This window comes from Clupea harengus, chromosome 13 (assembly GCF_900700415.2).
Source record: "Clupea harengus chromosome 13, Ch_v2.0.2, whole genome shotgun sequence".
Lineage (NCBI taxonomy): Eukaryota > Metazoa > Chordata > Actinopteri > Clupeiformes > Clupeidae > Clupea > Clupea harengus.
The window spans coordinates 13857406-13871828 of NC_045164.1; the positions used below are offsets into that span (position 1 = coordinate 13857406).

At 41.4% G+C, this 14423-nt stretch overlaps 1 protein-coding gene across 1 annotated transcript; it reads left to right on the forward strand.

The window, feature by feature from the left end:
• The first annotated feature begins 3037 nt into the window (after positions 1-3037).
• On the forward strand, positions 3038-13419 carry LOC105906087 (solute carrier family 22 member 7-like). The gene is made up of 11 exons (XM_012834196.3): positions 3038-3668; positions 4956-5340; positions 5621-5724; positions 5906-6060; positions 9680-9848; positions 11743-11866; positions 11962-12071; positions 12163-12377; positions 12472-12580; positions 12706-12912; positions 13209-13419. Exons 2-11 carry the CDS (start codon positions 4957-4959, stop codon positions 13327-13329), a joined length of 1698 nt encoding a protein of 565 aa, XP_012689650.1. The 5' UTR covers positions 3038-3668; position 4956; the 3' UTR covers positions 13330-13419.
• Positions 13420-14423: the final 1004 nt, after the last annotated feature.

The following is a 14423-nucleotide window of genomic DNA, read 5'->3' on the forward strand; positions in this document are numbered from 1 at the left end:
AACCATAAGTTTTCCATATGTTTCTGTATTTATTTTTTGAAGTCTTTGAAAATGCTTTGGTTAATCACACAGCAAGCTGTGATTGCTATGACAACCAAATCGCACGACTCTGTTAATTGAAACAGTGGGACATTAAGCTTTATTTGTGTTTCAACTGGCAAGAGCAAAAATACTGTAATGGGTCCACAACACTTCACCTCTTCTCTGCTCATCACACAAGAGTAAGAAACACAAAGAGATACATACAAGCCGATGCCCAGTTTCAGCAGAACACAGTCAAAAGCCAGTTTTGTGTGCTAGAGATAGGATGTGTGTGTGAGAGATTTGAAATATGACAACAAAAGCCTTCTTCCCGATTGGTTTCATTTATGAGTCTTCACATTCTGATGTAATAAAACGCCAAATAGGGTTACGCACTACAGAACGCTTAAGTAACCTTTGGGTAACATGTCTGTGCTCGTGGCCCAGAACAAGCATTAGGTTTGACACTTGAACTGAGGGATTAACTCAAATGGAATGATTCAGTACTGCCCCCAACAACCCCACACACCCTAACTCGCAACGGCTACACAGGAATATCAGTAATTATTTGAGATGTGCTAAGGCTTGGTCTCAGCCATGTACGGAGGTAAAAAAAACAACATCATCTTGTCAGTGAAACATTTCTTTAAGCAAGCTTGATATGTATTGATGTGTACTTGACATGTAACGATAAACCAATAAAGATAAACAACTACAGGGTGACAAGTTAAAAAAAAAGAGAGGTATGTGTATTGAAATGTCCTGTGAATGCATTTTTGTCATCCATACCTTATAATGATAGATGGAAGATGGGTGTAATTCATCAACCAGGCTGGGAAAGTGGAGGGTGAGAATCAGTGTAGATGGCTCAGTCTCCCTGGGTCTTACACTGTGGCCCAGAGTCTAGAGATGGGAACAGAGAGATGATGTCATAGGAGGGCAGAGATGGTGTCACAGGAGAGCAGAGATGGTGTCACAGGAGAGCAGAGATGATGTCACAGGAGAGCAGAGATGATGTCACAGGAGAGCAGAGGCGGTGTCACAGAAGAGCAGAGATGGTGTCACAGTTACTCCTCCTTTCGTCTTCAGTGTCATGAACATACGTTCTCTCCTCTACGGGACTCGTTGACACAGGACGGACATTGCATGAATGTGTGTTTCATAATTAATTCATTACTGAATATCTGCTTCTATTAATGACCTTTCTGACAAGTTATCTGGTTTATCAAAAGGTTCCGGTCAATAAAAAGCTCCATTGATTCATTTGAGGTGACTTCAGGGTTTTTCTTCTGAATCTCCAACAAAGAGTCTGTCTCCATTGAAAACATTCTGTAATAATCTAGGACCCCAGCTTCTAGAACTTTTCACTGGGTGTGTCTGTAATTAAGCCTGTTTTTATGGGTTCAGGGGTTTCTTTATAGTCATCAGACAGATTGTAAAGGACAATTCTCCCAAACCAATGGCGGAATAGGTGTCCGAAGGTTTCAACGTGTTTGTCTCTTTGCGCTTTGCTGAAAAATAATATTTATTAAAGCACCCTTCTTGGTACAACCATAATTAATCTGACTTCATGTTAATTAGTCTGACCCCACTCAATTAGGAACTCAGCCTTAGCTCCTGGCTTTTAATGTATATTGCTACCCATTAGGTAGGCTGACCGAGGGTCATTTCTTTGGATGCCTACAGTCTATTTTGATAAATACCCCTCTTACTTTTTAAGAAAACCAGAGACAGAGGATAGAGATAAGAACACCAGCAGGGGTGTGAGAACGTCAACGAAATAGAACTATGCAGTTCTAGAATGTTTGTTAGAGGCACCATAAAACAACATCTAACTCACACCTAATTAGTAATTAAAAGTGGAAGAAGGCCATCCAATCCAAAGATTCCCATCTTGCCGTACAAGATGATAATTTTTTTCTGTGGGGCTCTATTAAAGCTCAATGCTTACATGTCTCTGAACTGTAGACCATCCTATGAAAACATAATATAACTATAACAGTTAAGCATAAATAAACCTATTTTACGCTTGGTTGTGCATGTTTAGTGAAGAGAGAAAAAAGCAATGCAATACCCATTACTGTTCTCAATGAGCTGTGCCTCTATTAGGAGGTTTATTACAGCTCTGAATATTACTGACTAAAACCTTGGGGGAAATGCAGCTCTTCAGATGGGTGATGTTTTTAAAACTACTGCTCCGGTGGAGCACCTCTATGAGTGCAAAGGTGAAGAAAGGTTAGTGCTAGCTCTGTTACTTTTTCACCAAAGTTCTATGGCTCAGAATTAACAGATGAACACTACTCTGAACAAAGTTTGATAGGTTCAGTGAATGATGGACCATTTGTTAGACAGTGCTGAAGACAACGAGGATCAATAATTGTCTTTCACTCAGAAAATCATTCAGTGAAAGGTCATAGGTAATTCTAAGCAGTTCTAAGAAGAGATTGTGGATGTGAGAAGTCAGAGATTGTGGAAGGCACAGCAGAAAAGTCTATATAAAAGATCAGCTTCATTGAACACCATGTTTACACTGTTGAAATGCTTAAAGATGCACTTCATGATTGGACTGATGCTGTTTTAGGAGGGGAATCATGGGGGAGCTCTGCTGGAGAGCCACAGCTGCTGAGGACTCTTTGGCCAGTGTAGTGCACCCCAGCTCTCTGTGTTGGGTCATATGAGCAGACCGATCAAAACAAGACAACATCACTGGAAGAATCCTTTGATTTGCACTCAACACTTTCTCTCTGGGAACCACATAAAGAATGCCACATGTGACTTGAGAGGGACCTTTGGTGTTAGTGAGAACACACTGGAATTAGGGGGCTTAAACAGGGGCCACACAACAACACAGGTCAGGGCGAGTAGAGCCTGATCGCGAAACTGTTTATAGTGGAAATAATTCAGTTCAGTAAAGTTGGTTTCATTTGTTTGTCCTTCATGCAAGCAGAAGACTGAACAGTCTTGCTGGACTCAAGTGATTTAATGTCAATCCACTTCCAAGTCCCTTCGACTGCGACAAAGCCGCTTTGATCCTGATCCATATAACACAATAGGCTCCAGTGTTAATCAAAGCACGTGCATGCTTTCTCTCTCTCACACACAGAGACTTCTAACCATTTTTTTATACCGACCAAACAACTTGACATGCACACACACAGACACCTTGGCACAGTAGCCCAGTTTGAAGTGGGAAAAGGGTGAGAGCCAGAGGTGCCAAAGGTGGAGGAGGTGGAGGAGGAGGAAAAGAGGGGTGGTCCGAGACATTCACCCAGGTTTTGACTCTCCACCCCCCCCTCACTAGAAGAGGCCACTCTCCCTGCAGGAAACCTCTAGCAGCTGGTCATCCCGCTGAGCAGGTCTCTGCGGTGCACTTCAGAGTTCTCCCCTCCAGAGAGGACGAGGGAAGGAGAGGGACGCTGGACGGCACTGTACTGTTTGGTGTAGGTGGTTAGGGAGATTACTTCTGACAAGCCACTGGACCCTTGGACCACAGATTTGCACCTGCATCAGTGCACCAGCTTAACAAGATCCTCTTCCTCCATAAACACATCTGACGACCAGGAGACCAAGCCTGGTAGCAGTCAGTTCAGAGCTGAAGATATCTGCGTGAAGCTTAAGTTCCAGTATACAACCGTACCGCCCAACAGGTGACTGTTTCATATTTCTGTACATTTCAATTATTCAATACATTAGTTTTTCCTGTTATGAAAAAAACTGATCAAATGTTGTTTGAGATGTGAGCAGCTTGTTACCTAACAGTGCACAGAGAAAATGTTCATATTAAATATGACATAATGCGTTGTATGTACAACCAGATTTCTTCATACACTACATGCATGTCACTCTCAAAGAACTTATGCTATCAGTCAATTATTAGAGTGCATTTTTCCATGGATGACATATAAATATAAACATGAACTTAAAATTCAGCACCAAAGGGTAACTGTGTCATACCATTTATCAGCACTGACTATGTATGCATGTATGTATGTATCTGTGTATCTATGTATGTATGTATGTATGTATGTATGTATGTACTAGGGGTGGGAATCTCTTGGCACCTCACGATTCGATTCGATTCCGATTCAGTGGTCAACGATTCGATTCTAAACCGATTATCGATTCTAAACCGATTATCGATTCAAAACCGATTATCGATTATCAATTCTAAACCGATAAAACGATTATCGATGCATGTCGATTTTTAAAACATTTGAGTTTGCTACTCAGAGTCTCAAATCACTTCCTACTTTGTGTTTGATAATTAAAGAAAATCAACAGATGAATTACCTTCTCTATTTTTTATTAGAGAAAAAGCTTTTCCTTGTCACAATTATGACTTTCAATGAACAATGCAATAATCGATGCAGCTTGCATTTCAACACAAAATGGATGTGTAAAAATATATATATATATTTATTTATTTTTATTAAAAAATCGATTATGAACTTTTCTGAATCGAGACAGAATCGTTCTAGAGAGAATCGAGAGAAATCAAAAAATCGATTTTTTTCCCCACCCCTAGTATGTACGTATGTATGTATGTATGTATGTACGTATGTATGTATCTGTGTATCTATGTATGTATGTATGTATGTATGCAAGACTAGATGTTAGTTTGAACAGAAACATAACTTCTTGAGCAACCCTTAGCTCAACCTGGATAAACTTGTGTACTTACCCTCTCAAATTCATATCGATGAGAAAAATATGGAGCCCAGATATCCAAGGTAAATCTTACGTCCTATTCTATACGCCTTTTGAAGTGGCTCATATTAGATGTGGGAAACTGGTGGACTAAAATTAATTGATGGTGACTGTGGGTACGTTTAAGTAACAAAAACTGGGGGGGAGAAGATGAGTGTAAAAAAGCATTCTAAGAGACAAATAATCATCTGATATATTAACTGACATCTAATTGATTTGTGGGGCAGGATGAGGTTTGAGAGCATCCTGGCAGAGACGGATGGATTTGGACGATTTCAGATCGCCCTCATCACACTGATGGTGATCCCCCGCATCACGCTACCCTGTCACTTCCTGTTAAACAACTTCATAGCAGCCACACCGCCACATCACTGTGACATCAACCATCATCTGCATACTGAGGGCGTCTTTGGGAGTCTCACTGGTGAGCAGATACTGGCTGTCAGTATTCCAGCGAAGGCAGACGGGACACCCTCTTCCTGTCTTATGTACTCAGAGCCCCAGTTCCACCTGCTGTCCAACTCTTCCAACGCCACTGACCTTCCCACAGAACGATGTCGGAATGGATGGGCGTATGACAACAGCACTTTCAAAAGCACCCTGGTTACAGAGGTATATCCATCAGTATCTCTGTCTCCTTTTCACTCATAATGTCCAGCTGCTACATATAACCCTGGAAAATAGACCGTACAATTCCATGTGGTCATTTCAGGAAGTATCATTTCATCTGCATTCAGTTTGACGTTGCATGAAAATATGCATTCATGCCAAGACATAAACAAAGGTATAAGACATCAAAGCCAGCATGTTATTCTTCCGATCTCCTGGTCTTTATCTCACTTCTTTCTCCACCTCCTCTTTTTCTTTATTATATTTGTTTTGTCCTATTCAGTATGATCTGGTCTGCGATAAGAGAGGGCTGACAAAAGGCTCTGCGACCATCTTTTTCGTTGGAGTCATGCTTGGGGCAGTATTCTTTGGTGTCCTCTGTGACAAGTAAGGAATTATTCAGTTACCCTTCAAAAAATGTAATGGCAAACAAATATTACCCTACGTGTTCTGAGGTACTGAAAACATGTCTTTGAGGATTGTGGTTAAATAGTATGCTACATCATGATAGTATTTTTGGGGTTCATAGGTTTTTACTTGTTCATAAACTCATTATGAATTTTTCCAGGTATGGTCGCAGGAGTATGTTACTGGTGTCCTACATCTCGGCTATCATATTCAGTCTGATCAGTGCCCTATCAAACAGCTACATCATGTTTGCTGTGTTTCGATTCCTCACTGGCTTTGGAATAACAGGAATTAGCATTATTTCCATTGTCCTCAGTGAGTATGCCTGTGAACTGTACCCTAGGCCTACTAGGTTATGATACATTTGTGTTCCAAATCCATTTACACAATGAAATGTACAATCTTTGTATAACAATAATTGACATTTCATCTTAACAGGGTTTGTATGCTCTAAGATGCATACAATTTAATTTGTTTTATTGGACAGACAAGACAACACTAGGCTTGGCAGCAGGTGCTGACAAAAACCCGTGGAGCACAGGTTTATTACTTACGTGAGAAGCATAGGCTACCTGCTTGTCTAAATCTCTGTAAAATGATGTAGTGGTATGAACAGAGACACACATAAATAGCTAATCGATACCACCATAATTAAAAAAGGTAATCAAATGTTATGCTATCTTCCTAGGCACAATGTGAAATCAAATGGACGGTTAGGTTACTACGGTGTCTAAACTTAATGCGATCCGCTTTTGAACAATTAAGATATCTGAAAATAATTGTGTACATTCCCATTGTGCATTTTCGGTTGGGCAAGCAGTCGCAGTTGGCAAGAATGTATGCATCATAGACATAGCATTCATGGACTGTTTAAAAAAGTTTAATGGGATCCATTTTGTAGTCTTTGTATGTATGGGAACAAATTAATGGCAAAGGTGGGAGGCGCCATTTCCCTGGAAACATTCAGATTTGCACATGAATTTTACAAAGTACTCTAACCTAGCCCAGCAGAAATGGCCAGTTGGCTGCGTTACAGTGCAAACCTGCATATCAATGTAGTAAGGAAATTGCACTAAAATCACATGCCGATTTGTTGTTGTATAGGCTACAATGCATTTATCCTACACTGTTTGCGATAAGGCTACAAACACACTGCTTTGGCTCAAATCATACCACTTGTCATCTCGTGAAACCAAAACAAACACACTCCACGAAAGATTTTTTTTTTATTATCTTTTTAGTACAAAAATAGTTCAGAGAACACTCTTGGGTAACAGGACTGCTTTAACGTAATCCAACAAACAACAAACAAGACAAACTAACTGAACCCTGCACTGAACAACAGCAGAATAACATACTGTCCGCTGACAACGTGTCCCTCAGCTCACTCTCACTCACTTGAGTAGGGACAATAGCGACGAGTGTGAGCTTTATCCCCCGTTGCCTCACAGGAAGGACACACGTAGCTCCTCAAAATAGGACAAAGTACCTTGCCATCTCTTGCTTTCAGTTTATGACTGAGGTAGACATCAGCAGCTTCCCCGTTCTGTCGACAAAATCCACAACCGTCCCGTGAGCTCCGACTGCCGCTGCTGCAAGCTGACATGCTGCTCTCAGAACTGTAGTGCGTTGATGAACGTTTTTGCTCATTGGCTGGCTGTCCGATATCAACCACCGGTAGGCGCTGCTGTTGAAAGTCATGAGGTTTATTAGTCTTCGGTCTCTCATTGAGGTGTTCCACAACTGCCCCGAGTTGAAGATAATCTCTCCACATATTAAAAAATCCGTTCAGTGGAATATCCTCAGACATATCTGTAAATGGTTGAGGCATTTAGTCACTATAAGGGGAATGTGAGGGAGCACCTTTTAAATAGTCCATGCACCCTACCTGTCTGCTAACTTCATACAATGTAGCATTTCTTGCAGTCTGGCCGTCTCACCCTGTCTCGTCCTTAAAAGTTTTTTTGCAACACTTCATGGATGGGTCAATCATGCTGTTTCAAATCTTGCTATAACCCAATTTTAACAAATGCATCTTGAGACGTAAATGGGTTGGCCTTAGAATAAACAAATGTAAAAGAACTACTAGGCTACTCAGCCAACCTTGTCAACATGACATATTAATAACTCCTGTCTGTAGACTAGGCAACTGTATCAAAATACAATCAACTCTATTATAGGCGAATGTCTTATTCTATTCTATACTATATAATGTATTAACAGTGGTGCTGAGACAAACATATTTTAAACTCAGAAAGACTTGTTTTCATTTTTGTTACGTAGGTGCCCAAATATCTTTGCTTTAAAGGCCAATCTGTTAAATGTGGGTTCATAGAAGATGTTGGCAAGTGAGATTTGGCTCTTGGGGAAGACGAGGAAAATCGGTCAAATAGCAGCGGAGTTTTGATTAAGTCGATTGCTGACGACTTTTACAATGTTTCATTTGCCATATGCTTGTGGCATTTATGATGACCTTTAGGTCAGTCTTCCTGGAGACAAAGGAAACACTCATCATACAGACAGCGTGCCAGTTTGTCAGCAGGATATGTGATCATATTATGCTACAATGTTTCAGTCCTAGACGTGCTGTCTGGGAAGGTAGCAAAGAGTGTTAGTATTTTGTGTTGTGCATATAGTGGTTCCCGAAGTTTTTACAGTCCCGCACCCCTTCAGACATTCAATCTCCAGCTCCGTACCCCCCCCCCCCCCCGTTTTCCCCCCATGTTTGCCGCCACGCCCCCTCCCCCGCGCACATATTCATCCTATAACACTTGAAACTGAAATTGTCAGGGTAGGTCACTAACCGCCGCTGCCACGCCCCCTCCCCCCACGCACACATTCAGCCTATAACACTTCAAACTGCCAGGGTAGGTCACTAACCTACCTGTAGCTATTTTTGGCAGTGTAATTATTTCGCTGAATATGGGTATACATGAGTATTTTTGGCAATGCGACTTGGCTATTCGGACTTTTTAAGATGTCATGTCTATTTATAGCTCAGTTTGAAAATGTCAAGGGCTTTTTCAATTTGAAAACGCAAATCAAATGTTCTTCCCGCGTACGCCCTGAACCACTTCTTGGGAGGTAATGTACCGGGATGCACCTACTATTATGCTTATCTTCCCAGCCAGACCGTTTTACCTAAACAAGGGGTTTGAGAACACCTCGACTAATAGCCTACTCCGTTGCTGAAGCACTAGACAGCCCAGCATGCACCACTTTGCGTCACCCTCACACTCTCCTGATCCACTTGTAACAACTGCAAATAAAACACTTGACTTGAACGCCGACTCTTGGAGGCTGTGTTCTATAATGGTAAACAGGGCAGGATCGTCTGTTTGGGAACTTCTCTTGGGATATTGACTATATGACTTATTCAGTGATATTCTAACGATAAGCCAAACTGTGTAGATCGGTCTTAGGAACATTGTCATGTCTTTCTGTGAAAATCCAAATACTGTGAAGTGTGATGTAATAATCAACAGTCAGTAAAAGACAACATTGTTAAACTGATATTATAAAGAGATACATATTTGAAAACACTACACATAACCTAATTGGACTGAATGCAAATGTTAACTTAAGAAAACATGATTGAGCCAGTGAATCATTAAATCAAATCATAAAAAAAAAAAATAACACCAACAACAATGATTATTCCAGGATACAATTCAGCAGGCTATGTGTAATTAAGCCATTCTTCTATAAATCTTTTGACACCTCAATTCCATTTCTAGCGCAAAACAATTCTGAGCAGTTGAGTGTTTCACAGACTTCTGTTTAACCCTTAGTTTTAAAGTCAAATATCGTTTTGCAACACAAAGTCTTTAAAGTCATTTTTGTTGGTTTTGTACCCTTTTCTTTTGTTCAGGTTTCAGCACTCACTGAACCATCTAATCTGGTTTCTATGTACATTGTATGTTTTGTCCTCCAGGTGTGGAGTGGGCAGATATAGAGCATCGGACATTTATTGGCGTGTTTGGAAGTGTATCCTGGACGCTAGGCAACATGATGCTTGCGGGAATTGCATACTTGGTCCCTGACTGGAGAATGCTGATTATCACGGTCACCGCTCCTCTAGTGCTCGCAATCATAACTTGGTGGTAAGAGCACTAAACATGTGACATAATACAGAGTATATAGGATTAAACATTAGCCCTTGTGATAAGCCCTGTTTCAGTTTGTGGTGGTACCAGTGGTGCCCTTTGCAAACCCTTAACAAATATCAGTAATCTGGTTTATATCTTTCATTACGATTTGAACCAACACTATTCTTATTTGGGTCACACTTTATTTGGATGGTCCCCTATAGTCTATCTACAGGTGCTCAGATTATAAACAAACTATCTGCTGAAACTCTATAAACTACAATTTGATTGAGGTTAGGGGTTTGGTTTGGTTAAAGTGTCCAACAGGAGCGGAAAAGGGGGTTCGCCTACACTGAGGCCCTGAGGAGGAAGATGAGGAAGAGGAGGTAGAGGTGATAGGCATGTGATAAGGCTTGAGGAGAGATACATGAAAAGTGGGGTGGATTCTGTGATGAGGGGGAAGCTGCAATTTGTAGGTGACGGGATTTATCTGTTGAGTGATGGTGAAGGGGCCAATAAAACTCGGCCAAGGGGAGGAATTGGCTCAAGCTGTACTGGTGGCCTGTGGATGGTAGCCAGACTCATGGACACACCTAGGCGTGAGAAAAAGGCCCTCCAGAAACGTGAGATGATTTGAGGTCCACGGTCAGAGACCACGGCCTCGGGGAGTCCAAAGTGATGGAAAACATGGGTAAAGAGGGCTGTTGCTGCCACCGTGGGGATCCGTCTCATAGGGATGAGCTTACACGATTTGGAGAAACGGTCAACAACAATGAAAATGCAGGTTGGAGCTTACTGGCTGGCAGATGGCGGGGGGTCTTGGACATCCCACATTCTGCACACCCGGTGACGAAACTTCTGACGGCGTCCGCCATGCCAGGCCACCAGTAGCGCTCCCAGAGCAGAGATAGGATCTGATTGGCTCCGTGGTGACCAGTGCCCAGGGAGGTGTGTATGGAGTCGATCACCAGGGTGAGAAGGATACTGAGGGCGGGGGTGCCCGGGGGGAGGATCTTCAGCCTAGACTTGGGCTATCTGATCCTCCAGGGCCCATTGAATACACAAATACACGAGGAGAGACGATCACATGTGGTGGGAGGATGCTTGCGGGATCATCCGACCCCTCAGCATCCCTGTGGTTCCTGGAGAGTGCATCAGCAAGCTCATGTTTGGGCCCTGGACGATAAGAGATGGTGAAGTGAAAGCGGGTAAAGAAGAGGGCCCATCTGGCTGGTCGGGGGTTAAGTCTCCGGGCCTATATATTCAAGATTCTTGTGGTCCGTGAGTATGGAGAAGGGATGCTGCGCCCCCTCGAGCCAGTGGCGCCACTCTTCTAGGGCCAGCTTGATGTTTGCTGGGGTGAATTTCCTGGAATAGAAGGCGCATGGATGGAGACATGGGGGCTTACCTGATCTTTGGGTTAGGGTTAGGGTTAGGGTTATACAGTATACAGTATTAGCTGCATATACGATCATCATGGAACAACATATATCCATGACCTAATCAAATGGAAAGAGAGCATAATGAAGACATAGAAGAGTGAGATGAGCCACAGGTACAGAGAAAGTGAGACAGAAAAAGAGGAAAGACAAAGATGCTTACAAAACATAAACAAGACATGTTATTGTCACAAAATCTCTAACAGTCTGGTACCCACCCAGCAGACAGGAAAGAACTTCAAATCTACCATACTAGAATATTTAAAACCTAGATATATACAATCAAACAGTGGCCATTCATGTCATATTACATCTAGAATCATCATAATAGGATTCACTCATCCTTTATTTTCAACATCATATCAAGTTTTAAAACAAATAGCATGTCAGATATGTTGAGCAGATTAACCATAATTGAACAAGTGGTTGTTAGAGTATTGTGATGTGTTCATTTGTGGCTGGGGTGACAGGTGGATCCCGGAATCAGCCCGCTGGCTGATAGCCAATGGGAAAACAGAACGAGCTCACTACTTCCTGCAAAGGTGTGCCACCATTAACGGCAGAAAAGAATTCTCCTCCAGAATTAAGCCAGAGGTGAGAGTCTTGACTTGCCAAAAAAAAAACTCTCTTTGTTCTATAAACCATTCTTGTTCCATGCTTCTCAAACTGATTGTTATATTTCTGGTTAGACTTTATCGAGTGTTGTAGCAGCGGACCACCAGAACCGCAGCTTCACATATCTGGACCTCATCAAGACCCCTCGCATGAGGAGACTGACTGTGCTCACAGGCATTGTGTGGTAAACTATGTGAATGCCCTGAGTGAGTGAATGAATGCTGTTTTAATAAATAACTTGAAAAGCCCCGTTTCACATCTCATGTATGTCCTAGGTACGGAGTTGCATCTACATACTATGGCATCAGTTTGAACATCACTGGCTTTGGACTGGACCTTTACCTGACCCATTTTATCTATGCATCTATCGAGCTTCCCGCCAAGTTTCTCATCTATTTCAGTCTGAATATCATTGGCCGCAGATACAGCCAAGCGGGCACCCTTCTGCTCACAGGGATATGCATCCTGATAAACATCTTCACCCCCAAAAGTAAAAGTAGAAAATATTTCATGCAATGTATGTTTACTTCAACCAATGACATAGAAATGGAATGATGGTTGGTGTGTGTGTGTATGGGTTTTAGGTTTTTGGATGTTTCGCACCATTGTAGCAGTGTTGGGAAAAGGTCTTTCTGAAGCTTCCTTCACCACAGTCTTCCTCTACACTACGGAGTTGTTTCCCACAGTGGTCAGGTGAGCAATTCCGCTTTCGGTTCAGTAACACAGAGATAATTATCTCACATTTTTGTGACTGATGAAATCAAGTTCAAATTGAGAAATTAATCTGACTTGCGTTGTTGTTGTGTCTACAAAAACAGACAAAATGCTGTTGGCTACACCAGTTTCATGGCTCGTCTGGGTGCCTCCATCTCGCCTCTCATCATGCTGTTGGAGGATGTGTGGAAGCCTCTCCCTGAGGTGGTGTTTTGCTCAGTGGCCATCGTGTCTGGACTAGTGGCTTGGCTTCTACCCGAAACCAACAATGCACGGCTGCCTGAGACCATTGAAGACATTGAGCAAACCAGGTGCTCTCAGAATCAAAATTCATCCTCTAGGGCATATCTATAATTCTATAGGCCAAATACAATGCAAGCCAACTTTACCTAATAATACCAATATTCATTTTGTATTGTGTCACAGTATTAATTTAGCTATAACACACACCTTCAAATACAATCTAAATACATATATATTATATAATAATAATTATATAATATTATAAGCACTTTGAGCTGCATTGTTTTGTATGAAAGGTGCTATACAAATAAAGTTTATTATTATTATTATCAATAATAATAAATATCCCTGTATTTTTCTGCAGAAAAAGATCCATCTGCATGTCCTCTCAAGACGGGGGGAAACTAAAGCCAGAGCCGGAGCCACTAAAAGCACACAAGGGGTCAGAGGTCAATTCAGAAAAATCAACCATGATGGAGTCATGATAGTGCATCGGTCTTACTATAGACCCTCCTGAGATGTTTTTATTGGTAGGTGATGAGATTAATAAAATATTTTATCACTGATTAAAAAAATCATTTGGACTATTGGATTGTCTTTTTGAAAATTGTAAACAAGAAATGGACAATTGTGATATTGAAAATGTAATGGTTGAATGGAGAGGGACAGAGAGAAGAGAAGCCAGACAAGTTACAACGTTCCAAAAACCCTACTGACTTCCAGCAAATGTTCCATCCTTTTAGTTTGTTCTATGGAAAACAATGTTTCTGGCTCCAGTTCAAAAATGTCTTTCCCTCACAACATGTGCAGAGGAAATGGAAGTACAGGTTTTCAACTTTTTTGTCAGCCTTCTTTAACTTTACAGCCCTCTATCCTCCCTCACACTCCATCTCTCTGCTTCACTCCATTTTCTCTCCTTTCAATATTTTCTCTCATCACTCATTTCTTTTAGCTTTTTTGAGCTGTGTTTTGTAAGACAAAATAAAAAAAGAAATCTCCAATGCACTCTTCCTGGGCTTAAAGAGTTCATGTTCACCTGATTCACCTGTAATTGCACCAAGGAACTCAGTTCCAGATAGTGCAGTGTTCGCATAAAATGTTGTTTTAATGTCTGACATTGACAAATGTGACAATGAAAATTTAATGAGAAAAATGTTTTACATTTTTAGAAGAAAGGAAAGAAGAGTGAACAGGAGTGGCTATGGATAATGAGATAAAGAGAGAGTGAAGAGGGAAAATATTGAAAGAAGGAGAGAAAATGGAGTGAAACAGAGAGAGATGGAGTGTGAGGGAGGATAGAGGACTGTAAAGTCAAAGAAGGCTGACAAGAAAGTTGAAAAAAGAGTTGGAATTGATGGACAGAGTAATTGAAAAAAAGAAAGGAAATGAGAGTGAAGAGGGGGGCTATGGATAATGAGATAAAGAGAGAGTGAAGAGGGGAAATATTGAAAGAAGGAGAGAAAATGGAGTGAAGCAGAGAGATGGAGTGTGAAAGAAAGTAGAGTGAGAGGGATAGAGAGAAAGATGGAGAGAGAAAAAGAAGTAGAGTATGGAAGGTGTCTCTTAATATTCCTAGTTA

Coding starts and splice junctions, on each gene's coding strand:
- LOC105906087 (XM_012834196.3), top strand. CDS start 4,957: ATGAGGTTTGAGAGCATCCTGGCAGAGACGGATGGATTTGGACGATTT. Junction 5,725..5,905: donor TTTGGTGTCCTCTGTGACAA/GTAAGGAATTAT, acceptor GAATTTTTCCAG/GTATGGTCGCAGGAGTATGT. Junction 11,867..11,961: donor CCTCCAGAATTAAGCCAGAG/GTGAGAGTCTTG, acceptor ATTTCTGGTTAG/ACTTTATCGAGTGTTGTAGC.